This window comes from Coffea arabica, chromosome 1c, assembly GCF_036785885.1.
Source record: "Coffea arabica cultivar ET-39 chromosome 1c, Coffea Arabica ET-39 HiFi, whole genome shotgun sequence".
NCBI lineage: Eukaryota > Viridiplantae > Streptophyta > Magnoliopsida > Gentianales > Rubiaceae > Coffea > Coffea arabica.
The window spans coordinates 4,175,534-4,202,770 of NC_092310.1; the positions used below are offsets into that span (position 1 = coordinate 4,175,534).

The 27,237-nt window shown below is 33.6% G+C and overlaps 2 protein-coding genes across 2 annotated transcripts; both read right to left on the reverse strand.

Moving 5' to 3' along the window:
• Positions 1–889: 889 nt before the first annotated feature.
• Positions 890–4,572, reverse strand: LOC113733457 (tabersonine 16-hydroxylase 2-like). The gene is made up of 2 exons (XM_072048271.1): positions 3,635–4,572; positions 890–1,621 (listed from the first exon to the last, which is right to left on the reverse strand). Exons 1-2 carry the CDS (start codon positions 4,526–4,528, stop codon positions 980–982), a joined length of 1,536 nt encoding a protein of 511 aa, XP_071904372.1. The 5' UTR covers positions 4,529–4,572; the 3' UTR covers positions 890–979.
• A 10,838-nt stretch (positions 4,573–15,410) lies between these two features.
• Positions 15,411–22,957, reverse strand: LOC113702466 (ent-kaurenoic acid oxidase 2-like). Its single transcript, XM_027223749.2, has 9 exons — positions 22,634–22,957; positions 20,338–20,662; positions 19,603–19,740; positions 17,296–17,553; positions 17,111–17,188; positions 16,394–16,472; positions 16,126–16,232; positions 15,917–16,035; positions 15,411–15,732 (listed from the first exon to the last, which is right to left on the reverse strand). Exons 1-9 carry the CDS (start codon positions 22,876–22,878, stop codon positions 15,642–15,644), a joined length of 1,440 nt encoding a protein of 479 aa, XP_027079550.2. The 5' UTR covers positions 22,879–22,957; the 3' UTR covers positions 15,411–15,641.
• Positions 22,958–27,237: the final 4,280 nt, after the last annotated feature.

Genomic DNA, 27,237 nt, shown 5'->3' on the forward strand with positions numbered 1-27,237 from the left:
TTAAGAAAAAAAATTTAAAATTTTTATGAATCTAATAATAATAAAACCCCATTATTTATTGTTAAACAACACGCAAAAGAAAAAAAAAACGTAGAATTTTGAATGACTTATAAATGAAAAATGGGTATAAACGGGTATCCATTTGTACCTATTTATTTAAATAAGCATAAATGGATGGATCTAGTTATACTTATTACCCAATTATAACCCATCCAAACCTGCCTGAATTACACATTTTAACACCTCTATTATTACTATGTCTATTTATTCGCCTGTTTTGCCTCTTTGAGTTTCTTTGTTTGCCCAATCAAAATGTTTCGTGTGCTTCATCAAGTTGTTTTAGTTAAGGAATTACTTTGAAAGGTACATCTAACTTTGTCAACAAAACCACAGGGTTAGCCCAGTGGCCGAATGAAAACTTTAGAGTTTTCCTCACTATTAGGATTTGTGGTTCAGATCTTGAGTTGAGAGTTGGAGGTGGGAGGATACAAAAAAAAAAAAAAAAAAAAAACAACTTCATTGCCTAAAAAATAATGATTGGCTGAAATGGAAAATAAGACTTTTCGGCAGAGACAAAATAATGAGTGATATTTTAAAGGATACTACGGTTTCTTCGCTGAACAAATATAATGGATATTATGACAATTGACCCTGTTGTATCTCTTGGTGCAATATAATGAACTACATGGGATCTAGTTTTGATTCTTTTATGATATCACACAAAACAAATCAAGACCAAAGATATTGCTAATAATTTAGCAAAAGACATGCATTAGGGCAAATACAGGATTAGAGAGCAATAAACTTTTTTTGGGGGGTGCTTTTTTATTTTTATTTTTATTTAAAATTTTCAGCCAAGATGACCAATTAAACATACATTAAACCTGTATTTGCACCACCAAACTTCATATTCGGATATCATTAAAAATAAGGGCTTGCCGTACATGGGATAACATATATTGGCACAATTTAGGCATCCCTATGGAGTACTATTATCCATGATCAAGCAGGAACGACTGTAAGGAATTGGAATCAAGAGCAGATCATTTTTCCGCCTCATTGTAATGCCAAATTTTGCAGTCATGTCTAATTCTTCTTGTTTCATGTCACCAGGGAGCTTCCAATCAAAATGGAACAATAATTGTGCAAGAGCTAGCTGAATAACTGGTTGAGAAAATGCTATGCCTGGACAAATCCTTCTTCCAGCACCAAATGGGATGTATTCAAAATCATCCCCTTGGAAATCAATTCTAGAATCAAGAAATCGTGAAGGATTGAATTTCTCAGCTTCAATCCAGTATTTGGGATCTCTGCCAATTGCCCATGCATTAACGAAAAGTCTTGCCTTGGCTGGTATCTGATAACCATTGATTTCACATTGCTCACCACATTCTCTTGGCACTAAGAGTGGAGCACTTGGATGTAACCTCAAAATCTCCTTAATGATTGCATCTAAGTATTTGAGCTCATGAAGGCGTGATTCATCAACATTTCCTTGGCCATCAAACAAACTTCTCACCTCATCTTGTGCCCTTTTCATTATTTGTGGCTTTCTAATCATTTCTGACATTGCCCATTCCATGGCTGTTGCTGAGGCCTCACTACCGGCAGCGAAAATGTTCTGAAACATAGATAGGAACATATACCAGGGAAGATTACATATTATGAACTGGGGCTTTAATTGGCCTTTGTGAATAGGGGTGGCAATCGGGTCCAAATCAGATTGACGGGTTGGGTTGAGATCCGGGTATAACAGAAAATTCGCTGACTCAAACTTGACCCGCCAACCCGAAACGGGTCAGGTTTAAACCAGAAAATTTCGGGTTGATGAGTCGACCCGAATGACCCGAAACTTAATTTTAATTTATTAATTTACCACTATAATTTCTAATAAAACCAATTTCGCACAAGACTAATTACATAATCAAGTAATAAAAATTTAAATAAATAATCCCAAACCAAATCTAAAATAAATTAAAATACAGTAAAAGTGTTTTATCCCAAACTAAATATAAAATAAATTAAAACAGTATAAAAGTAAAAAATAATATAATACATTATTTGTCCAAATATAATAATTTAAACTTCACACAAGTTAAATAAATTCATTTAAGATTAAGTGATTAATGCCTTTGGAAAAAAAAATAACTTAGTTTAGTTTGATAAAATAATTTTTATGTTTCTTAAATTATTTTTAATTCATAAACGGGTAATTGGGTCATATCGGGTTATCCACGGGTTGACCAGAATTCGATCTACTTTCTTTTCGGGTTTATCGGGTTCGACCCAATTCTGACTTGAACCTATGAAACCTCAATCTAAACCTATTAATTTCGTGTTAGATTCGTATCGTGTTTTCAGGTCGTGTCGGAAATTGCCACCTCTATTTGTAAACCAGGCTCTAAGAAGCACAAGCTTAGGCCATTAAACTTTTTAATTATTGAGCTCAAAGCTAAGCTTGTTAAAGTTCATAAATCTTAAGCTCGTATTCGGCTCATCTAATTTAAGTGTAAAATACACTTTACTCCATGTACTTTAGTTATTTTTCATATAATCCATTTAGTTTCAAAAGCTATATATAAACTTTTCATAATATATATTAAAGTGTCAATATGATAAAAATGATCTTCTATAACGGAACCTAAGGAAATGGATGAAAGCATGGAAATGATCTTCTATAACCTCCTTATAGTATGGATTAAAGTGTCAATATAATCTTATTTAAAAACTAAAGCTACCAAAGTGACCAAAATATATAAACTTAATATACATGGTACTTTAACCCCTTATGATTTTATGTTTTACTACATAAACCCCCTATGATTTAGTGTTTTACCACATAACTCTCTTATAATTTTTAAAATATATACATAACCCACCTATGGTTAATTAATAATTTTCAACTTCACAAAGGGGTATTTTTGATATTTTAGTTGATTCCATTATGAAATGCAAACTGGTTTTGACACTTTAGTCCAAATTATGAGAGAATTATATATAGTTTTTAAAACCACAAGGGGGTTATGTGTAAAACATTAAACCACAGGGGGATAAAGTGTATTTTATCCCTAATTTAATGGGTTTTAGGATGAGTTTGGGCTAGTCCAACATCAATTATTGATTTTTTTTTCTTGCTTGGAATAAGAGATTTAACCAAGGACTCAAAATCCTCTCACATTCTTTAACTTGTTTAGATTACTTGGAAGATATTTAGATTTGTAATCTACCAGTTAATTAAGTGTATAATTAGGTGTGTATATATATATATATAATAATAATAATAATAATAATAATAATTAGTAAATTTCAAACCCCAATATCTCTGGAGTAATCTAAGCAACTTAGAGAATTTGAGAGAATTTGAAATTTTTCGTAAAATCCCTCTATCCAAATACATTGTATTAGTTATTTTGTGCAACACAATGGCATGACTACTGTATTTACTTTTGTGCGGTCACATGAAAACAGAATCAAGTCAACAGCCACAATTAAGAGATTGGATACTAAAGTGGTGCCCATCTAAAAGTAATTGGACTAAAAGTGGACTAGTGGTCAAACATATATATATTTTTATTTTTTGAATCCTAGGAAAATATAAAAAATGGAAAGGCATAGCTTAAAAAATTTCACTTGCCTGGATAATTGCTTTGATGTTTGCATCAGTTAGCTGAGGTTCAAAGTCCCCAGATTTCTGAACATTGAGAAGAACATCAACAAGATCCTCGCCTTCTCGACCTTCATCTTTTGCCTCTTTGATCTTTCGTTTATGCTCGTTGAGAATATCTTCAAGTATTTCATCAGACTGCTTGTGTGCTTTGTCCAACTTAAATTTCAATGGACTCATCGCTTGAAGCAACTTAATAGAAGGATACATATCAGCCAAGTTGAACCCTGCCAACAAATCATTGTGTTCGTCGAGAATTTGTAGAAACCTCTCTGTACGTTCGTTTCTTTTTCCAAATGCTGCGCGGCTCGTGATGCCATAAGTGAGAGAGAAAATGCTTCTGCTTATATTGAAAATCGATCCCTGTTGCGAAGAAATCGAGTTCATGAGATCGAAAACCTCATATTCTCTAACTGTTTTGAAAGTTTGCACGCGTTTTTGGCTAAGAAGTTCCATGTTGCATATTTTTCGCAATTCTCTCCAATAATCATTATGGGGAGAAGACATGATATCAGTGAAATTATAGGTTGTAAGCTTGAATGCAGGATGATGAGAAGGTCTTGAAGCAAATATGATATCATGTGTTTTGAAAATCTCTTTGGCCATTTCTGGCGAACTGACGACGATGGCTGAGATTTCGCCAAGCTTTAGGTGCATCAAAGGGCCATATTTTTTGGCTAGGTCTCTCATTATATACACCGGGTTTGGGGAGTCAAGAAATTGAAGCATGTTTCCTACAACAGGCAGTGGATTAGGCCCGGGGGGTAGCATCAATCTTGAGGTTTTCTCAGAGGGTCTTTTGAGGATTTTGACCGCCATGAAATAGAAAATAAGGAAAGCAGTGAGAAGTAGAATGAAGGCCATTGACGATTAAAAAGAGAGAAAAGTGCAATCTGAATTGGTTTGCTTAATGAAGTATGTAAGTACTGAATTTATAGATGATGATATGGTAAAATTCTCCTTGTTTTTTCAATAATTTATGTGGAACTTATAAAATAAAAATAAAAATAAAACTTAGTTGAATCAAAAAAATCGAGCTTGAAGAATTCCTAAAGGGCCGTTGTTGTATCCCTGCAGATATTTCTCTTTCTAACCAAACAATCACGAGTACACCTATTGTGATTCCTAATACAAGAGTCAAAATGGGGATAAGTATCCATACGATCCCATAGACATGATAATTAGGCTCCATCTTAGCTCATTTCATTTTATCACGTATTCGCATCTTTAAAAATGACTGGGGTTTTCAATAAGGTGAGTTCAACTAAAAAGAATAAAATATAGTAATGTTTAGGGTAAATTACTTATAATCCTTTGTAATTTTAAATAATGCCAGATGACTGCCCTGGGCTTTCAAAATAGCAACATAACCGCTAAAGTTTTATGTAAAATGAAAATTTGACGGAATGCACAAATAATTACGGCATTTATACCAAATGTGCTCTAGACGCATGTGTGATAAAATTTTAATTTTCAAGTAACTCCCTTACGGTTGATATAAATATTCATTTTACTCGTCTGTAATTTTTGTATTTATGCAGATAATCCCCCTATACTTTTATACAAGGCAGTTACACCGTCAATTGATTTAGCATTTAAAGAAGGACATTATTGAAATTTCAATTGACGACATTCTATAGGTTATGTTTCATCAAGTTTTCACTTTATATAAAACCATAGGGGGGTGAAAAGGATATTTTGAAACGTCAGAGGAGTCATGTGGCAATAGACTTAATCATAGGGGGTTATATATAATTTACCCTAATGCTTATCATAGCATTATGTATTTTCATGCTGGTGTTTGGAACAATGAAGAATCGACTGTTCACCTAACTAAGCAACCTCGTTTTCATGATTAAGGACCACTACAAATGTTTATATGTTGCCTAGGAAGCCAAGATCCCAATATCTGAAGAATTTCCAAGATTTTTTTGCTGAAACTTCATCAGTAACGGACAAGGGGCACGGACTATGTAAAATGAAAATTTGACGGAATGCACAAATAATTACGGCATTTATACCAAATGTGCTCTAGACGCATGTGTGATAAAAATTTTAATTTTCAAGTAACTCCCTTATGGTTTATATAAATATTCATTTTACTCGTCTGTAAATTTTGTATTTATGCAGATAATCCCCCTATACTTTTATACAAGGCAGTTACACCGTCAATTGATTTAGCATTTAAAGAAGGACATTATTGAAATTTCAATTGACGACATTCTATAGGTTATGTTTCATCAAGTTTTCACTTTATATAAAACCATAGGGGGGTGAAAAGGATATTTTGAAACGTCAGAGGAGTCATGTGGCAATAGACTTAGTCATAGGGGGTTATATATAATTTACCCTAATGCTTATCATAGCATTATGTATTTTCATGTTGGTGTTTGGAACAATGAAGAATCGACTGTTCACCTAACTAAGCAACCTCGTTTTCATGATTAAGGACCACTAGAAATGTTTATATGTTGCCTAGGAAGCCAAGATCCCAATATCCGAAGAATCTCCAAGATTTTTTTGCTGAAACTTCATCAGTAACGGACAAGGGGCACGGACTATGTAAAATGAAAATTTGACGAAATGCACAAATAATTACGGCATTTATACCAAATGTGCTCTAGACGCATGTGTGATAAAATTTTAATTTTCAAGTAACTCCCTTATGGTTTATATAAATATTCATTTTACTCGTCTGTAATTTTTGTATTTATGCAGATAATTCCCCTATACTTTTATACAAGGCAGTTACACCGTCAATTGATTTAGCATTTGAAGAAGGACATTATTGAAATTTAAATTGACGACATTCTATAGGTTATGTTTCATCAAGTTTTCACTTTATATAAAACCATAGGGGGGTGAAAAGGATATTTTGAAACGTCAGAGGAGTCATGTGGCAATAGACTTAGTCATAGGGGGTTATATATAATTTACCCTAATGCTTATCATAGCATTATGTATTTTCATGTTGGTGTTTGGAACAATGAAGAATCAACTGTTCACCTAACTAAGCAACCTCGTTTTCATGATTAAGGACCACTAGAAATGTTTATATGTTGCCTAGGAAGCCAAGATCCCAATATCCGAAGAATCTCCAAGATTTTTTTGCTGAAACTTCATCAGTAACGAACAAGGGGCACGAACTATGTAAAATGAAAATTTGACGGAATGCACAAATAATTACGGCATTTATACCAAATGTGCTCTAGACGCATGTGTGATAAAATTTTAATTTTCAAGTAACTCCCTTATGGTTTATATAAATATTCATTTTACTCGTCTGTAATTTTTGTATTTATGCAGATAATCCCCCTATACTTTTATACAAGGCAGTTACACCGTCAATTGATTTAGCATTTAAAGAAGGACATTATTGAAATTTCAATTGACGACATTCTATAGGTTATGTTTCATCAAGTTTTCACTTTATATAAAACCATAGGGGGGTGAAAAGGATATTTTGAAACGTCAGAGGAGTCATGTGGCAATAGACTTAATCATAGGGGGTTATATATAATTTACCCTAATGCTTATCATAGCATTATGTATTTTCATGTTGGTGTTTGGAACAATGAAGAATCCACCGTTCACCTAACTTAGCAACCTCGTTTTCATGATTAAGGACCACTATAAATGTTTATATGTTGTCTAGGAAGCCAAGATCCCAATATCCGAAGAATCTCCAAGATTTTTTTGCTGAAACTTTATCAGTAACGGACAAGGGGCACGGACTATGTAAAATGAAAATTTGACGGAATGCACAAATAATTACGGCATTTATACCAAATGTGCTCTAGACGCATGTGTGATAAAATTTTAATTTTCAAGTAACTCCCTTATGGTTTATATAAATATTCATTTTACTCGTCTGTAATTTTTGTATTTATGCAGATAATCCCCCTATACTTTTATACAAGGCAGTTACACCGTCAATTGATTTAGCATTTAAAGAAGGATATTATTGAAATTTCAATTGACGACATTCTATATGTTATGTTTCATCAAGTTTTCACTTTATATAAAACCATAGGGGGGTGAAAAGGATATTTTGAAACGTCAGAGGAGTCATGTGGCAATAGACTTAGTCATAGGGGGTTATATATAATTTACCCTAATGCTTATCATAGCATTATGTATTTTCATGTTGGTGTTTGGAACAATGAAGAATCGACTGTTCACCTAACTAAGTAACCTCGTTTTCATGATTAAGGACCACTAGAAATGTTTATATGTTGCCTTGGAAGCCAAGATCCCAATATCCGAAGAATCTCCAAGATTTTTTTGCTGAAACTTTATCAGTAACGGACAAGGGGCACGGACTATGTAAAATGAAAATTAGACGGAATGCACAAATAATTACGGCATTTATACCAAATGTGCTCTAGACGCATGTGTGATAAAATTTTAATTTTCAAGTAACTCCCTTATGGTTTATATAAATATTCATTTTACTTGTCTGTAATTTTTGTATATATGCAGATAAAATCCCCCTATACTTTTATACAAGGCAGTTACACCGTCAATTGATTTAGCATTTAAAGAAGGACATTATTGAAATTTCAATTGACGACATTCTATAGATTATGTTTCATCAAGTTTTCACTTTATATAAAACCATAGGGGGGTGAAAAGGATATTTTGAAACGTCAGAGGAGTCATGTGGCAATAGACTTAATCATAGGGGGTTATATATAATTTACCCTAATGCTTATCATAGCATTATGTATTTTCATGTTGGTGTTTGGAACAATGAAGAATCGACTGTTCACCTAACTAAGCAACCTCGTTTTCATGATTAAGGACCACTAGAAATGTTTATATGTTGCCTAGGAAGCCAAGATCCCAATGTCCGAAGAATCTCCAAGATTTTTTTGCTGAAACTTCATCAGTAACGGACAACGGGCACGGACTATGTAAAATGAAAATTTGACGGAATGCACAAATAATTACGGCATTTATACCAAATGTGCTCTAGACGCATGTGTGATAAAATTTTAATTTTCAAGTAACTCCCTTATGGTTTATATAAATATTCATTTTACTCGTCTGTAATTTTTGTATTTATGCAGATAATCCCCCTATACTTTTATACAAGGCAGTTACACCGTCAATTGATTTAGCATTTAAAGAAGGACATTATTGAAATTTCAATTGACGACATTCTATAGGTTATGTTTCATCAAGTTTTCACTTTATATAAAATCATAGGTGGGTGAAATGGATATTTTGAAACGTTACAGGAGTCATGTGGCAATAGACTTAATCATAGGGGGTTATATATAATTTACCCTAATGCTTATCATAGCATTATGTATTTTCATGTTGGTGTTTGGAACAATGAAGAATCCACCGTTCACCTAACTTAGCAACCTCGTTTTCATGATTAAGGACCACTATAACTGTTTATATGTTGTCTAGGAAGCCAAGATCCCAATATCCGAAGAATCTCCACGATTTTTTTGTTGAAACTTCATCAGTAACGGACAAGGGCACGGACGATTGCAGGTGCAAGTGTCCCGGACGGTTTTGACCATTTTCAACTGCGCGTAACTTTTTTTATATATCGCGTAACTTTTTTTGCAAATCGTGTAACTTTAGAGCAAATTTTTATGGGACCCACACCTGGCGTGGAAATCAAGCTACAACTTGTAATCTCAGCCGCACAAATTTTTTAGGCCTGATCATGGCCATTAACCGTTGAGGGACGGTCTCTGTAACTACAATGATGCCTCCAGTCTAGGGAGGCTGTTGATGTATGTGGTGCACAATAACACAAAGTACAATAGGCTAAGTATAAAAAAGCAAATTGGGGATAGACATTTTCATATGTAAATTAAACAGAACAAAGTTTGAAATGATCCCCAATCAATGCTACAAGTACGGTAACTTTTCTTTAGTATAGTGTCTAAGGCATCTGTACCTACATGTTCCGATCAAGTGTGCAAACAGGACAAGGCCCAATATAGCAATGAGTATGGCAAATGAAGTCTCCCCAATAAATGTGCTTGTGGATAATGTCTGGCCATAGGAACTGCAAAAGATGAATAGAAATTATTCTCAACTCACTCTCAGTAATTGTTGGGAAAGGGGTACTGGTGCACGCACACAATATCAGAATTAATCCAGGATAAATCACTCTTTCCCCAAGTACTAGTTAAAATACGAATAAATCAAATCACCAAGTAATAATACCAGTAGTGAAATAAAATGCAGAAAATAAAAGGCACAGTACACCAAGATTTTTTAAGTAGAAAACCCAAATTGGGAAAAGCCACGGGACCTAGTCCAATAAAAAATCTCCATTATCACAATAATGGGAGTACACAGGTCTATCCAAAATATTCGGATGACAATAATATCACCAATACCAACCAATGAAATTGCTACAAAATCACTCCCAAAAATTGCAACTGTCAAAGAAGTGGATCTGAAAAGGTGTTACCAAACAAAGAGGAAATCTAAAATCTGAATCAATAGATGAGTAGAGCTTGATGATAGAATCGCGTATGTAAAATTTCATCTCAATTGGAATTTGAATCACCCTCCAATCAAGAACTTGAATTCATTTCTCTCTCTCCTATTTCTCTCTCTTCGTTCTTCAGCCAGAGACAGCAAGAGTGGCGGCTGACCTTTTTCTCACACACAAAAAAGAAAGCTTCTCACGGCTGCTACTTATTTTTTCACTTGAAAACCCTCAAGTCTTGTTAGCTTGTGTTTTAGGTTGGGCCACAAATGGGTTGGCCCACACAAGTCTTACAATCTCCCCCTCCAACTCATTTGGGGGGTTCCGCCAAACCTGTTTCTTGTCTGCAAAATAAGAGTTTCTTCTTGGGCAATGTTTTAGTCAACATCTCAGCACCATTATCACTTGTATGTACCTTCTTAAGTGTTAACAATTAGGAATCCAGTATTTCCTGAATCCAATAATATCTCACATCAATGTATTTGGATCGAGAGTGAAATGTAGAGTTCTTACACAAATGAATAGTGCTCTAACTGTCACAATAAAGGTTGCACTTCTCTTGCTTCATACCCAACTCCTAAAGGAATTTCTGCAACTAAAGAGTCTCTTTGCATGCTTCAATAGTTGCGATCTACTCTACCTCTGTACTAGAGAGAGCGATATACTTCTGTAACTTACTTTGTCATGACATTGCTTCTCCTGCAAAACTCGTCAAATACCTAGATGTGGATTTGATATTGTCAAGAGCACATGTCACATCTGCATCGATGTACCCATCTAGTATAGTTTTACCATTGCCGAAATACAAACACAATTTGGGAGTTCCCTTGAGATATCTAAGAATCCATTTAATAGCATTCTAATACTCCTTACCAGGATTAGAGAGATATTGACTGACTACTCCAACTGCATGAGCAATATCTGACCTGGTACAAACCATAACATACATCAAACTACTAACAGCCGAAGCATAAGAAACTTTTTTCATATTTTTTTTTATCTTTAATTTCTTACTTGTAGGACACTGCTTGATGCACAATTTAAAGTGACCCGCAAGTAGAGTTGATACTTCCTTAGCCTTACTCATGTTAAACTTGTTTGTTTGACTACTTTCTCAATGTACTTTTCTTGAGACAACTAAAGCTTCTCATTTTGTCTGTCTTGTGAGATTTTCATCCCCAGTATTTATCTAGTTGTGAGATTTTGTCTTGGAAGAAAGTTTTACAATACAATTCGATGATGCTCAGTAGTGGTGGCGGCGGCTTCAGGCTCCTTTCGGTCATCTCTTTTTGTTATGCTTCCTCCCCCCCCCCCCCCCCCCCCCCCCCCCTTCTGTATTTATGGGTTTGGTAAGATTTGGGTGTTGACAGTAGTAATCTTGTGTTGCCTATGCCGTGTCTTTTATCTGTGAAGGCTCTTTGATAATTTTGCTTCACATTGAAAATCACTCCACGAAGGACTTTTTGAATTATATTGCTTTACCTTTTAATACATTAAGCACTCATTAAACTGTATTTAAATTTTTAAGTTTACTGAATTTGCTAAATTGATCACACATAGACTTAATTTGTAATTTTGTTTTATTGTTGTCTATTTAGATTCTTCTTTTTCTATTACCCCTGAACATCTCCTCTTAAAAATTATCTCTAAGGAAAATCATTCAAAGCATCAATCACATTCCGTCAAATTAATTATTTCATTTTTCACTTTTAAAATATTAACTTTACGTTTCTTACAGATTTAGGTTAACAAAATTTGGTTCCAAACTAAGTTTTCAATTATTTTTTAGTTTGAAATCACCATGTAACCTATATACAACCATTTTTTAGGTACAAAAAAGTCAGATCCCACATTTTTAATGGCAAAAATGAATATGGATTGAACCTAGACCTATCTATCAATTGGGCCATCTGAACTAGATTTTAACAAGCCCAACCTCAACTCAACTAATTAGTATCATTTTCTAGTTTTGGATTATAAGTTTTGAGTTGATAAATGTGAAATTCATACTTGACTCATAAAATATTGGGGTTGTGAGCCTAATTTTGGTTGAGTCCAAACTCGCTCATTGCTTCTTAATTTCCTTAATATAATTAATATAACTATTCAGTTCTAAAGTTAATTTAACATCAACATGACCATAACATTAAAACTATACACAAACCAATAACAATCCATTAAAAAGTATATAAACCAAGAAATTTTCAATAATAATATATCCAATTAGTTCAAAGAACATGGAAAATAGTAATAAAATATGGTCAACAATCAATATATTTTCAAAGATCCTTAATTTGCTCGTACTAGGATTTGTCTTTTTGAATCGTTTGACATAATTTTGTATATTTAATATTTCTTATATACATTAATATATTTTGACACATAACTCATAAGTATAAAGTATTAGTATTATATATTTAGATATATAATTATATATATGAAACTATGAATATATTATATATATAGATGTAGATTAAAGGGTCGAGTCTATATCGAGTTTGAGCGTAATAAGATCCAAGTTTGGCTCACATTTAATTCGAACTTAATATTTAGATCCAAATTCAGCATAACTCAATGAAAGGTTAGACTCATCGAACTTTTCCTCAAACCTAATGAGTTGAGTTCAAGCTTGTCCAGTCCCATTGACTATCCTAATTGAATCAAATCCCATTTTTAGGAGAAAAATTAATACAGTTTGGATCAAATTTTACTTTTTTAGAGGGCAAAATGAATATGAATCGAATCACTTATTTAACTATAAATGGGTTTTAACCTTTTTATATCTAAAAAAAATGGCCATGTATGATGTATGGTTCACATAACGAATTTAGGTTAGAAACAATAAAAAATATAGGTTGAGACCAAATATTACTAATTTAATTTTGTAAACAATATAAAATTACCATTTTAAAAGTAAATGATGAAAATTTTATTTAACAAAATGTAAGCCACGTTTTGAAAATTTTTCCTTTCCCCTTTCATAGACTTTTTCTTTCACACACTTTATATGAACACATTTTCATTCTCACGTACACATGCACGTACCTCGACCTTTTGTCACACACGAGCACACACTCTCTCTCTCTCTCTCACGCACACACACACAAACGCACTTCATTACACGTATGCATTCTTTCTCTTTCACAACAAACTCTCTCCATCTTTTGTACACACATTTTCTCACGTATATAAGCACATAACATAGACCAGTAAACAAGGCAGTATAAATCATAATTCCTAGACGAAGGGAAAAAAAAAAAAAAGATAAGAGCTGAAAATGAGCTCTTTCTCGCCATTGAAAATTCTCCAGGTACATCTTGCAAGAAAGAAAACTTTATTCTTTTTTAATATTTTTTTAATTGACAACATTTACTCTACTCCTACTCTAGTCTATTTTAGGAGAGGTCTAATTAGGTTAATTGAAAAATTAGGAATTGAAGTGTACTTACACATGTAGTTTTTTTTTTTTTTTTTTAAAATTTGATGTGCACTTACACATGATTATACTTATATATTGAATCGATGTTCATGAACAAAATTCATGCGTACAAAAAAGGAATTTTAGCGTACTCTACATAAAAAAATATTGAATATACAATAGCCATACCAAAACCTTCAGTGCACCTGTCCAAACTCTGATAGATTCCCCATCCAAACATGAACACAATACAGAAATTTTAATAACAAATCAAGTAACAGTTTTTAGAGGCTAAACACCTTAATTCCAGGCACGTGTTCTTGACTTACTCTGTGTCCTACCATTTCTCTTTCACTTACACTAACTTTTCTTGGCAAGTCAAAACCAAAATAGTACCTGCAACACATATTATCTGCTAAGATATCTAATGTTATTCGATGGCGATAAGATTCAAATCATGAAGCAAAGTCAAATAAATTGTCGAATAGAAGAGCATTCCGTCCAATTTAGTCCCATAAGGACTGGGAAACATTGAGCATTACGATCAGTCAAAAAGTCATTGGCCCAACCAAGACTAAGAAAATTGGAATTGCTATTCATGTCATCTTAATGTATGAATGATGCCAACGTTATGGGGGAAAAAGTAAAATGACTTTACCAACTTTTAAAACTTGTGCAAACTCTGGGTTGAAGATTATGCATATCCATAAGGAAAAACAACAAAAACATTAAACAATCTGCGGGATAATTTTAGAACCTCCCTCGAGGTTTCCAGCAATTGCAGAGAGCTCTCCTCAAATTTCAAAACTTACACCTACCACCCTTATTTTTAAGGTTTATGTAACAATATAGACCCAATGAGCTATAAATTTTCACAAATATCCTAAATACCCTTCTTCAAAGAACAAGACAAAACAAAATAAGATTTTAATCTTTAATTTCTTGTACGTGTCATACTCACTAAAACAAACAAAGTCCAGCGACTCCAACTCATCTCAAAATTCATTACTTGCTAATTCTTGCCTAATGCAACTCACTACCACCACTACCAATATTAAATTAAGAAATGCCCCCATGTCCCTAAGAACATAATTTATCATTGCTCTAGCACTCTTAGAAATAGAAACAAAAGTCCGCCTTTATAATAAAACCACAATCAATAGGTAAATAAAAGAGAGAACCAATGAGTAATTGTTAGATTTTTTGCTTAACAAACATAATAGTCACTTCTTTATGTTCCAACTCTCAATTTCATTTTTTTCCTTCACTGCCACCTTTTTCATCTTCCCTGCACCTTGTTAATTTGGTAACTTCAATTGGCTAACATTTGTAAAGAGTAAAACATTGGAAAAAAAAAGGGTCTAAAATTTTTCTAGAATGAAAGAGACAAAAAGACAAAAAATATAGAGAAATTTTAGTGATAGAAAAGGTTGATAGTGGTGTGATTGGTAATAATGGAGCGCGATATTTGATGAAAGAGAGAAGCGGTTGTAGGAGAAAAAGAGAGAAAAATATGAAAGAAGGAGGGAGGAAGGGAGGGAGGGACTAGGGAGGAAGAGATGAAAATTAGAAAATTGATGTAAATTATTTTTTGAGATTAGTAAATGACAAGTAGAATAATAAGAAGTAGTTTCGGCTTTAAACGTCCCTTTATGAATTAATTATTAAGTGGATGACATTTTAGTCATTTGATTGGTCCAAGGGAGGTCTATGTAATTATTGAAACCTCAGCGGAGCCGAATGAAATTGTCAAAAACCTCAAGGGAGGTTTCTGAAATTATCCCATAATCTGCAGCAAGTAGATATTCTTTGTATCTGTCTTGCTCCTTTTTCTTCCGATGTTACTGACTCCAACAAATACATTGAAGTGGTGCAATAAGACAAATCTGTCATAGAGACGTGTATAAGTTTTGGAAATAGCCCGCCATAGACTTTATGTGACCAAGTGATAAACCGCATCCTCCTAATAGAAGTAGAGGCCAAGATGGAAGTTTGTTACAGCATAATGTATGTCATAGAGCCTTCTAGCCACATGCTCAACGAATAAATAGTATTTTCAGGCCTGAAATCTTTGAAAGGGTCTTCATTCTTGATTAGATTGTGGTTATGTTGATCTCAACCCCATCAATTGGTCGTGGGAGCGGCAAATAACTCATTCCTGCATCAGCATTGACCAGTTCCCACCTGAAAAGTTTCAAAAATATACATGTCTCATTTTTTTTTCATCAGTATTAGAGTTGCATTTGTGTGATAACTTTGATTGCTGAATAAACAAGAACTTGTCAATTTTGAATTTAGCCTTTTTCTTTGTAAATTGGAAAATAAACCAACAGTTGGTGGATAAAATTTAGTGTCGTGTATCACATACCTGTACCCTACGACCAAATGGTGGATGAAAATGGCAATTTGCATTCGACCAAGCATATTTCCTGGACATATCCTTGGTCCCCCTCCAAAGATCAAGTTTGTCCAAGGCTTTGGTTTTCCCTGAAAGAAGTATATATCTAAGTTAAATAATTATATATGTAAATTAAAATTCATGTTTTCCAGGAAGATGCAAATGATATTTCTGCTTACATTCCACCTATCTGGATTGAAACTTAACGGATCTTCAAAATTTTTTGGATCGGCATGAACGTATCGTAGCCAGCAGATCACTTTCCATCCTTTAGGTATTTTGTAACCTGTAAGAGTATCATCGGTTTTAAATTAGCAGAAGGAGATAAGCTGTATGCTCCAAAGCATGCAAAGCTTACGCTTCTGAAAGAAATTTGTAGAATCACTTATTCCTTTTATTTGCTAAACTAACTGAATTTAAAAAAAAAACAAAGAAATTTACTTTTACCTTTGTACTCAAAATCCTTTTTAGCTGTTCGGAAAAGAAATGGTGAAATATGGGCTAGTCTTATTGTTTCTTCCACAACCTGCTTGCAAGTCACTCCCCGAAATATGAGTAAATTAAGACGATCAAGGCAATAGTAACTAGCTGCGAATTATGTCCTCAATGTACAATCACATCATCCACTATGTGGTCAAATAAGGATAAACTTTTTCTACATTGTCATTATATATACTAGCAAGTGAAGATGCATGTATATGTGGGCCCTCAGGACTTTGGTCTGGTGGTAGTAGCCTAGTTAGGTGAGTACTATTGCTAAAAATCGAATCGCCACAACCCACACGACTTGGGCAGGTTGGTGTGGGACGCGTGTGGATTAGTCTGGTGATTCAGGATGCCACACGTGGTCATATACAAAAAAAAAAAAAAAAAAAAAAAAAGATGCATGCATATGTGCAAAATTGTTTATTGAAATTCAAATTTTATATATGTATCATGTATTTAGAGCTAATGATATATACACTATCATGATACGAAAGATTAAACTATATGATAAATAGTTGAACTGGATTTACTAAAATTTTTCCGATATGGCAAGATGCTTCAGCACAACCAATGTATCGAACAAAAATGATGAGTTGCACGAAAAGATACACAGGTAATTTAATAGTTTAATAGCATTGGTTTTTCGAGTTTAGTCATATAATCTTTGAATTGATATACCTTATTTGTGTACTGCAAGTTTACAATGTCATCGCGTGTGATGAAATCACCATTCCTACCAAGATTCTTGTGCTCCTCCTACAGTTAATTTGTTTGACAATCGTGAAGATGACAAACTTAATCAAGAATAACTGAAGAAATCTGATTTTCAATGTCATAAATTAACTTGTGTTGGGAAACCATACCTGTAGTTTTTTAAGTACATTTGGGTACTTTGCGAGATAATACACAGCCCACATAATTGAAAGGGAAGTAGATTCATAGCCAGCAATTATGAGGCCTACGATGTTGTCAAGCACCTCTGTATCTTGCAGTTGCTTACCATCGTCATCTTTTAGATGCAAGAGTTGATCCAACAAATCATACTCAGCTCTTGCAGCATCCCCTTCATACTTTCTCTTGTTTATTACATCTGCAAAAAATGTGTTGGCTTTCTTCCGACACTGTTGAATTAATGAGGGGATCCATCGATCAACGGCCTTGTTTATGTAGAATTGGGTGTCTAAGTCTAGCTCACACAAGGAAATATGAAAAGCTATGGACTTCCCAAGAGTGAAATTACTCGAGCGCTAAGGGTTAATTGCAAAAAACTCCCTTCAAGTTAGGGGTAACGGTCAACTACCAGTAGTTAAAATTTCCATTTGAGAATATGGTATAGAATTCAGTGGAGGGACTAATCTACAGTCTTCTTGTGTATTTTTATTTTCAATTTTTTTATATTACCGCTTTCAGTTTTCTTTTGCCTACTAAAAATAATTTATTCTTTTTCAAATCACTCACTCATTCTTTTATTTTTATTTTTGCTTATATTAGAGGTGGTTTGCTATTTTTCATTTTTAGTAATTGCTTCATCATATGATTCTCTAATTGCTTAATCTGTCAAAGTTGCAAACTATAATTAACAATTGTGTTACTATGGAATAATTAATACCGGTAATTTTGTATTCAGATTTCACTCACTATGATTCGTCTTCAAACACTCAAAAAGACAATAAATTAATTTTTCTCTGAGTTTTGTGTTCGTTCAATCTCTTTTGGTTTCTTTCTCTGGGTTTGAAAATATATACAACTTTGAATTTGAAGTACACATAGTCACGTGATTAAATTAGGGAAGGACTAAATTCACACCCAAACATAATAAATCCACATCCTCTATATTTGTTAGACATTTGATACCTTTGACTTTAAGCATTAATCAAAACTTTTTATAGTAATATCTTTTCTAAAGAAAAAAAAATTCTCCCCCAATCTTTATATGAGTTTTATATACAGATTCCCATTTCTTGTTTATTTTGTTAAGAGCCCTTTTAACACTTACACATAACCAAAAGGTGAATATTAATATGAAGTCAATATGAATATAAATTCCGCCTTGAAAAATGCTTAGACTTTGATTTTATGAAATTGAAATATGTTGATATTCCTATTTACATCATTTTTAGTAACTAAAAATCTTTTGATTGCTAAATTAAATTAATATTATGCATTTGTAAAATATTCGAAGATAATGCAAACATTTGTTTTTCTTTTGCTATATAAATATATGTTTCTCAAAATTATAAAAAGCATCAAATAAATTTAAAACTTAAAAGGTAAGGCTATATTTGTCCAATGAATATAGTACAAGGTGTGGATTTATTCCCATTAAATGATTCAAATACATAATGATGAATCAATCTTTAAACTACAATAAAAACTTAAAGGGTAAATTACATTTTACCCCCCTGTGGTTTACCCTTTTTTTACATAACCCCCCTATGGTTTCAAAAGCTATACATAACCCCCTCATGGTTTGGATTAAAGTGTCAAAGTAACGGAAATAGTCACTCGTAACGGAACTTCTAAAAATGTCAAAATTACCCTTATAAATACATGACACATTAACCCCCTATGATTTTTATATTTTACCATATAACCCCCTTATGGTTTAAAACTTTACCATATAACCCCCTTATGATTTTCAAAATATACACATAACCCCCCTTGGTTAATACATAAATTTCAACCTTACATAAGGGTATTTTTGACATTTTAGGTGACGCCGTTACGAGTGACTATTTCCGTTATTTTGACACTTTAATCCAAACCATAAGGGGGTTATGTATAGCTTTTGAAACCATAGGGGGGTTATGTGAAAAAACGCTAAACCACAGGTGGGTAAAGTGAAATTTGCCCAAACTTAAATACGTAATAAAATAAAAACCATGGTAAACGAAAAGAAAAATGAGATGCGTATAGAAGCATTCATAACCAGTAGTAAGGAAGTCGTGGCGTGCATGTCCATATGAAAAAAAAGAATATGAAAAAGAAATTTGTAATCAAACTAGTGCTAAAGAATGGAAAGTTAGTTGATGCACTCAACATACGATGGTATAAAATACAAGTTGTCTTGTTAGTATATGGTATACCTCTTCCTCAAATATTAGAGTCGTTTTTTAGAAATTCAATTTAAATCTGTCCTTGCTAGCAATATATGCATCATGAATGCTGACCTGGAGGGCATGATGATAAGCAGTTCCTGGAATATTAATTTGTGCACTCGTGATACCCGCAAATAGGTGATCAAGTGTATCAAGATGGGGTCCTGGCTCCAACCCGCAAAAGTACTTCCCAATGTTCTCAAAAGTAACCTTAAAAGTAAAGTGAAATATTGGAAATGACCTACTGAGGTTTCTTGTACGAAAACAGGCATCAAGAAAATTAGAAGGGCAAATTCCACTTTACCCTCCTGTAGATTAGCATTTTTTCACAAAACCCCTCTATGGTTTCAAAAGCTATACATAACCCCCTGATGGTTTGGATTAAAGTGTCAAAGTAACGGAAATAGTCACTCGTAACGGCGTCACCTAAAATGTCAAAAATACCGTTATGTAAGGTTAAAATTTATGTATTAACCAAAGGGGGTTATGTGTATATTTTGAAAATCATAAGGGGGTTATATGGTAAAGTATTAAACCATAAGGGGGTTATATGGTAAAATATAAAAATCATAGGGGGTTAATGTGTCATGTATTTATAAGGGTAATTTCGATATTTTTAGAAGTTCCATTATGAGTGACTATTTCCGTTACTTTGACACTTTAATCCAAACTATGAGGGGGTTATGTATAACTTTTGAAACCATAGGGGAGTTATGTAAAAAAAAAGGGTAAACCACAGGGGGTAAAATGTAATTTACCCAAATTAGAAAATAGTAGATCAAGATTCTTCTGGATAAGTTAGTTTACCTTCTTAGCTTTATTGAATACGACTACTCTTCCTTCTTTTGACCATTGTTGCAGGGCTGCAACTATGCCTGGTTGGACCATGATAGCTATCCTACGGAGAGCATCAGGTTGATTGAGGGCCTTTACAACCAAGCCTCTAATCCTTGCATGTGATGATCCTTCAAGGGCGATGAGGAATTTGTTGCCTGTAATTTTAGTGCCAGGCCAACCCATTGCAAAGACTTGATCCGACTGAAGGATAGATTTGTTAGCTGATGGAGAGCATGCAATTATAGAGGGTGAACCGAAGAGATGGGTTTTGTACAATCCTTCTCCATCACCATATCTGAGTAGATGATTGGTTATAAAGTAACAAGTTAACTAAAATTAACTCTACTCAAAAGCTGATGGAATGGATTTTGGTTTTGATTGTGAAGTCTTTCTGATTTACTTTTTAAACCAACAACTAATCTGCAGACCGCGGATTAGAAAAATGTCGATTCAATTCCCAAGTTAACGAGAACTTGCAGATTAGAGATGATGACGTGATGACAATGGCAATTTATCTAAATAGAAGAAGAAGATACAAGCTAGCTTGAGGTGAAAAAGTATTTGACAAAATGTTAAAACCCACCGTCAATGCCCAAAAACTCAAGGATGTGTTTATCGATTGGTCATTCTTCAGAAAATCTCTCTATACTAAAATTTGTTTTTTAACCAACTTTATATCTCACATACAACACAAAAAAAGGCTACAACATTATTAAAAAAGAAATTCAAATCATCTTCAATCAAAACAGACTTGTAACTTTTTTAGGTATTGACTGTTAGTTTTAGCGTAAGAATTAGCACTTCTACACTACAACAAAGTACAAAGTATAGGCTTTGAAACCATAATGTCATATGTTTGAAAAAAAAAGAAAAAAAAAAAAAGACATCCTATTGCACACCATCTGTGGTAATACTGATTATTCACGATAAAATGGACATCTCTTTGATTGCTATTTATCAACACATCCATTTCTTGTGTTCAAATATATAGAGATATAAAGTGGATTTGTTTCAATTCATTTGAAATCTTAATCAATTCAATTACTTCATTGGTTAAGGATTACGTAAAACAAGAAAGTTTACAACAACAGAAGGAATTGGGGTTAAAAAAAAACAATGTCAAAGGTTTAGGGGTTAAATGTCAAAAAAAATTTGTTTTTAGTTTTTCTATTGTCATCCTACGATATCCCTCTGTTCTTCTTCTCTGCTAACTGGGGTGCAACACCGACAACATCATCTCCAGCAGCCGCCATGCTTGAGCTCTCAATCTCGTGCACAAAATTTTCAGTATGCCATATTTTTTGGGCCCTCAAACCGCAAACGAGAAAAATCAAATTGAACTCCGATAATTTTTTTTGGGGGGTCATTTTTTTAAGGGTAAATTATATTTTACCCCCCTGTGGTTTACCTTTTTTTTACATAACCCCCCTATGGTTTCAAAAGCTATACATAACCCCCTCATGGTTTGGATTAAAGTGTCAAAGTAACGGAAATAGTCCCTCGTAACGGAACTTCTAAAAATGTCGAAATTACCCTTATAAATACATGACACATTAACCCCCTATGATTTTTATATTTTACCATATAACCCCCTTATGGTTTAATACTTTACCATATAACCCCCTTATGATTTTCAAAATATACACATAACCCCCCTTGGTTAATACATAAATTTCAACCTTACATAAGGGTATTTTTGACATTTTAGGTGACGCCGTTACGAGTGACTATTTCCGTTACTTTGACACTTTAATCCAAACCATAAGGGGGTTATGTATAGCTTTTGAAACCATAGAGGGGTTATGTGAAAAACGCTAAACCACAGGGGGGTAAAGTGAAATTTGCCCTTTTTTTAAAACAGCAAAATCAATTTACTACCGTTCTTCACTCCATATGAATGGTTTGGAAAATACATTGATGTCCGATTAGGAAGGATTTGAAATATCACCAAATTTGAATGAACTTCAATTTAATTATTTTTAAGTCCGAAAGTTCCTCCATTTAATGATTTAATTGGTCAATTTCAAATCTCTATCTCTTCGATGTAACATATCAAATCCATATCCACCCAAGCCCATCGATCAAAACAGACCTAAAAGAATGTTGCAAAAGGATTTAAAATATCAAGTTGAAAAAACTATGACAGGCAAACGTGTAAATTTGGGCCTATGCATTTGGTAGCACGTTTATTAGCTTTTTAAACAAAATCAATAAATAAAATGGAACAATAATTATTTAACACTCAAGCGTGGAAAACGAAACTTACTTGTTTCTTTTATTGTTAATGAAATCATCAGGTCGTTTAACAACCCTAAAATACCAGAGAAAGTGAAGCATTTCTCCGACAAGTGGAAACCCCATGTTGCCAGCAGGAAGCTTTGTGTCCCAACCGGAACACCGGAATTTAACCGGTAGAACGAAGCAGAGATAACTCCACCACCACATCGCCCACCCCACCACTGGTACAATTCTGACCAGCACTGCTATCCACGTTCCTGAGGTTATTTCCATCTTGGTGGCTTGTGTTTCTAACAGTTTATTTGCAAATATGGATCAACTCCCTGTAGCCTTATATATAGCTCGCAGTCAAGAGTAGACTAATGATTTTTCTCGTCGCTTTGTTTAAGTGCAGAAATAGTTTATTCACATTCAAGTGAATGGAATTGTGAGCGGCATTGTCATCTTTTGATCAGTGAAAGCAGCCTCGCACTAATTAATCTGAATTCTATAGAAAAGTGACACCAGCTAAAAAAAAAAAGGGTAAATTATATTTTACCCCCCTGTGGTTTACCTTTTTTTTACATAACCCCCCTATGGTTTCAAAAGCTATACATAACCCCCTCATGGTTTGGATTAAAGTGTCAAAGTAACGGAAATAGTCCCTCGTAACGGAAATTCTAAAAATGTCGAAATTACCCTTATAAATACATATACACATTAACCCCCTATAATTTTTATATTTTACCATATAACCCCCTTATGATTTTCAAAATATACACATAACCCCCCTTGGTTAATACATAAATTTCAGCCTTACATAAGGGTATTTTTGACATTTTAGATGACGCCGTTACGAGTGACTATTTTCGTTACTTTAACACTTTAATCCAAACCATAAGGGGGTTATGTATAGCTTTTGAAACCATAGAGGGGTTATGTGAAAAAATACTAAACCACAGGAGGGTAAAGTGGAATTTGCCCAAAAAAAAATCAACCCACGTGAACCTGTTCGGTGGACATTTGCCATTTGGTAGTGCAAGAAAATTAGGGACGAATTATTGTTTCACTAGAATTGTTGTGTCGGCATATAGATATTGGTCACTTGATGCTTTCAGTCACACTCATCATGTCAAGTCGAGTGACGGGTTCTAACCAACACTTTAAATTTTAACCTAATTTTTTCATTCGTTGCAAGTATACAGGTTGTGGATCATAATATTAGGGAGTAAGGATCGATTCCACGAGAATTACTTTCAACTACTAAACTTTTAACTCACTCTATTTTCTAAATTAATTAATTTTTAACTAAGTAAAATAACCATAATGTTAAAACAATGGAAAAAAAAGGATTTACTTTTGAAAAAGGAAAAAAGACTGCAATTTCCATCAAAATTCATTGAAGGAGTTCACACAGAGGTGCAAAACTTCATCTAAGGAGTTTGAAAGGGCTTCTTTTGAGAATACTGACCTCAAGTTTCGATTGAAAAACGGGGTGGCGGATGATAAGTGTATATTTTACGTATTTTTAATGTGTTTTATTAGTTAGTTTTGGTGCATTTTATTTACTTTTATAACTAATTAACTATAATTTTAGTGAAAATATGCATTTTGTGGTTCAAAGTATAAAAATTGCATTGCTGTGGATTTTTATGGTAAAAACTTCATGTTTTTATAGATTTAAGGATTCAATCATCAAATGGAGTGATTTGAGAAGATAATTGGATGATTGATGATGATTTGAAGTGATAAAAAGAAAACATGAAGTCCAAAACATTCAAAGGATGAAATGCAAGTTTTCAAGCTTTGATACCTTGTGGTATTTCGGCTATGTCTTGAGTTACAAGTATTGAATTGAGGTGATTCTTGAATCATTTTGAAGTAAGAGATAGATATACATTTGGTATTAAGACATCGAAATCCAGTTCAGTCATTTTCCTTGTCATAAAATCGAAATATAGAAGTGCATTTTCTATGGTCGAAGCTGAAACAAGGTTCTGACCAGTTGAAGGTATTTTGGTCATTTGTTAGTACACAGAGCTCCAAATTGGATGATTCTTGATGCATTGGAAAGCTGACTTAAAGAGCTACAAATTTCATGTTTTACACAAGAGCTAGTTCAGCCTTCATCATTGAGAAAATATTAGTTGAAATTGGACAAAAAATGGAGCAAGGATGAATTCTACCTGGAAAGTACAAACTTGCACAAGCAACACGTGGGTAGGCAATAAGTGACCTAAGGTCGCATTTTCAAGTCGTGAATTCTTCATTTTCTGCTACAACTTGCTTTGCAACTTGTTCTTTGTTCAAACAACCTTTCCAGCTCATCTACAATTCAGAATTTCGGCTATATCTGACCAAGAAGAGTGTTGAAAACTTGAAGAACAACTCTTGATGAGTTAAAAAGCCAACTTTGCCAACCAAAAAGCAACTCACCTTGAGCTTGAATCTCTCTATAAATAGTAGCCTTTGGAGGACATTTTGACAACTTTGGAAGGCTAGAGAAACTCACAAAAAATGTAGTTTTCACTAGTTTTTCTTAGTTCATTAGTTAAAGTAGTATAGTACAGGTAGCGTAGTTTATCCATCTTGTATTTGTAGTTAGATTTGGATGAAGATTGAGCAACAAAAATAGAGAGTTTGAAGCTCATGTAACAAGGGTGACTTCTCTCCTATCACTTTCTCTTTTGTATTTGATTTCATATTTAACTATAATATAAGTTTGGTGTTTGTTTTCATATTCTGCTAAAGTTTATGCCTAGAGTATAGATGAACTTGCTATATCTTGTTAATGATATTTGTACACACCAAATTTTTGTCAATTTTTAATGTTTTCCTGAATTTGATTTAATATTTAATGAGTTATTTATTTTCTTACATTTTAATGTGCATTTGTCTCATTTTTGCAGGTTTGTTTTAGGAAAAAAAAAACACAAAAACAAAAACAAAAACAAAAAAAAAGAATAAAAGAAAATCAAAAAAAATTTAAAAAAAATTTTTCTCCTAATTATTTTCCCTACCAAAACAACTATTAACCCATTCCTACACTCAACTTTCTTGTCATCTGGTAAAAATAATCATTTTGACCAAACACACACACAAGCTCCTCTTTTTCTCTCCCAATATAGATTCTCTCGGCGAGACACACAAAAAAAAAAAAAAAAAAAAGGAGGCTCTCGGCTCCCTCTCTTGGCTCTCAACCGAAAAAAAAGGAAGAAAGGCACTCTTCCTCCTCCCAGCTCCCTCTCGGCTTTTTCTTTGCTCACTTCACACAACACACTCACACACAACTTCAAACATCAAAAGAGAGGCAACAACCGGTTGGATAATTGGAGCTTTGCATCAGAAACTTCAACCAAGGGATTGCCATCTACATTGAGGTAATTTTTTTTAGTTTTGTTTAGCACATTAAATCCATGCTTCATTGTTTACTTTTCTTTTGCTTTTGCTGGTTTCCTTTGTTGTTGGGTTGCTGATGTTGTTGAAGTTTTGGGGTAAGCCATGTATGAAATTAAGAAAAAAGAAAGGGCCCATGAATGCATGTCAAGTGTTTGTGAAAATGCTAAAATGGAAAAAACAAATTTTAGGGACTGTTTTGCCTTAATGTAGTTTTTTGTTGTTGCTTTCTGGTTAGCTAAGATTATAGTTGTAATGTGGAGATTATAAGGAGTATTGTAATATATTTTTTATGATTTTTGGTGAAAGATAGGGTGATTGAAAAAATGAAAACTGCAGCTGTTTCTTGTCTTTTTAGCCACTTTAAAGTCAATTTTTGTTAAAACTAAGTCCAGAAATGAAATTTACGCGAAAAATGGAGTGGGGAGGTGTATTTTGAGAAATTTTGGCGACTGGAGAGGTCACCGGCGACCGGCAGTCCAGCGGCCGCGCCGCCGGCGGCAGCCATGGCCGGCTTCAGCTGGCCGAAGAAGAGGAGAAAGAAACGGCTGGAAGTGGAGAAAAGAAGAAAAAGGAAAAGACAGGAAAAGAAAAGAAATTGGGATAATTTTTTTAGTGGGCTTGTGTTTTTTTTTAGTTGGGTTTTGACTTGGGTTTTTGGTTATTTTTTTTGGGTTTTACGCATGGGCTTAGGAGTTGAAGCCCATGCATTTCAGCTGGGTTTGCTTGACAAAAGGGATGGGTTGGGCCATTTATTTTCCTTTGGGTTTCGGCTGGGCTTAGGTAGTTTTGGCCCAGAAATAAATAAAATGATGGCCCGATGGCCTCTTTCTTGCCCAAATCAGAAGCTGAAATTTACACTTTAGCCCCTAGTCTTTGGAGTAATTTCACTGTGGCCCAGAATATTTTAAATTCTTTCTTGTAGGTCCTTAAATTAATTACACTTTGGTCTCTGAATTTTATCTTTTATCTAATTTTGGCCCCTAAACTTTGGAAAAATATAATTTTTGTCCTCAAAAGTTTTTTAAAATTTTTGCAATTCAATCCCTGATGAATTTTGACTCTCTTTATTATGATTGTTTCTTTTCTTTAATAGCTAAGTATGCTACTTTTGAATATATTTAACTTGTAATTTTTAGATTTTCTTAAATTTCTTTACGTTTGACATATTAGTGTGAATTTAGTACTTTTATTATTTTTTTTCTTTTTCAATTAAATTGGTGCCATGATTCTTTTGTTCATTGTGAGTATAAATAG

Bases quoted from the DNA above. Each gene is read 5' to 3' on its own strand.
- LOC113733457 (XM_072048271.1), bottom strand. From the start codon at position 4,528: ATGGCCTTCATTCTACTTCTCACTGCTTTCCTTATTTTCTATTTCATG. The intron at 1,622-3,634 runs GCAAGTGAAATT...TCTATGTTTCAG, and splicing joins ACATCAAAGCAATTATCCAG to AACATTTTCGCTGCCGGTAG.
- LOC113702466 (XM_027223749.2), bottom strand. From the start codon at position 22,878: ATGGAAATAACCTCAGGAACGTGGATAGCAGTGCTGGTCAGAATTGTA. The intron at 20,663-22,633 runs GTAAGTTTCGTT...TCATCTACTCAG, and splicing joins ATTAACAATAAAAGAAACAA to ATATGGTGATGGAGAAGGAT. The intron at 16,473-17,110 runs GTATATCAATTC...ACTTGCAAGCAG, and splicing joins ACTTGCAGTACACAAATAAG to GTTGTGGAAGAAACAATAAG.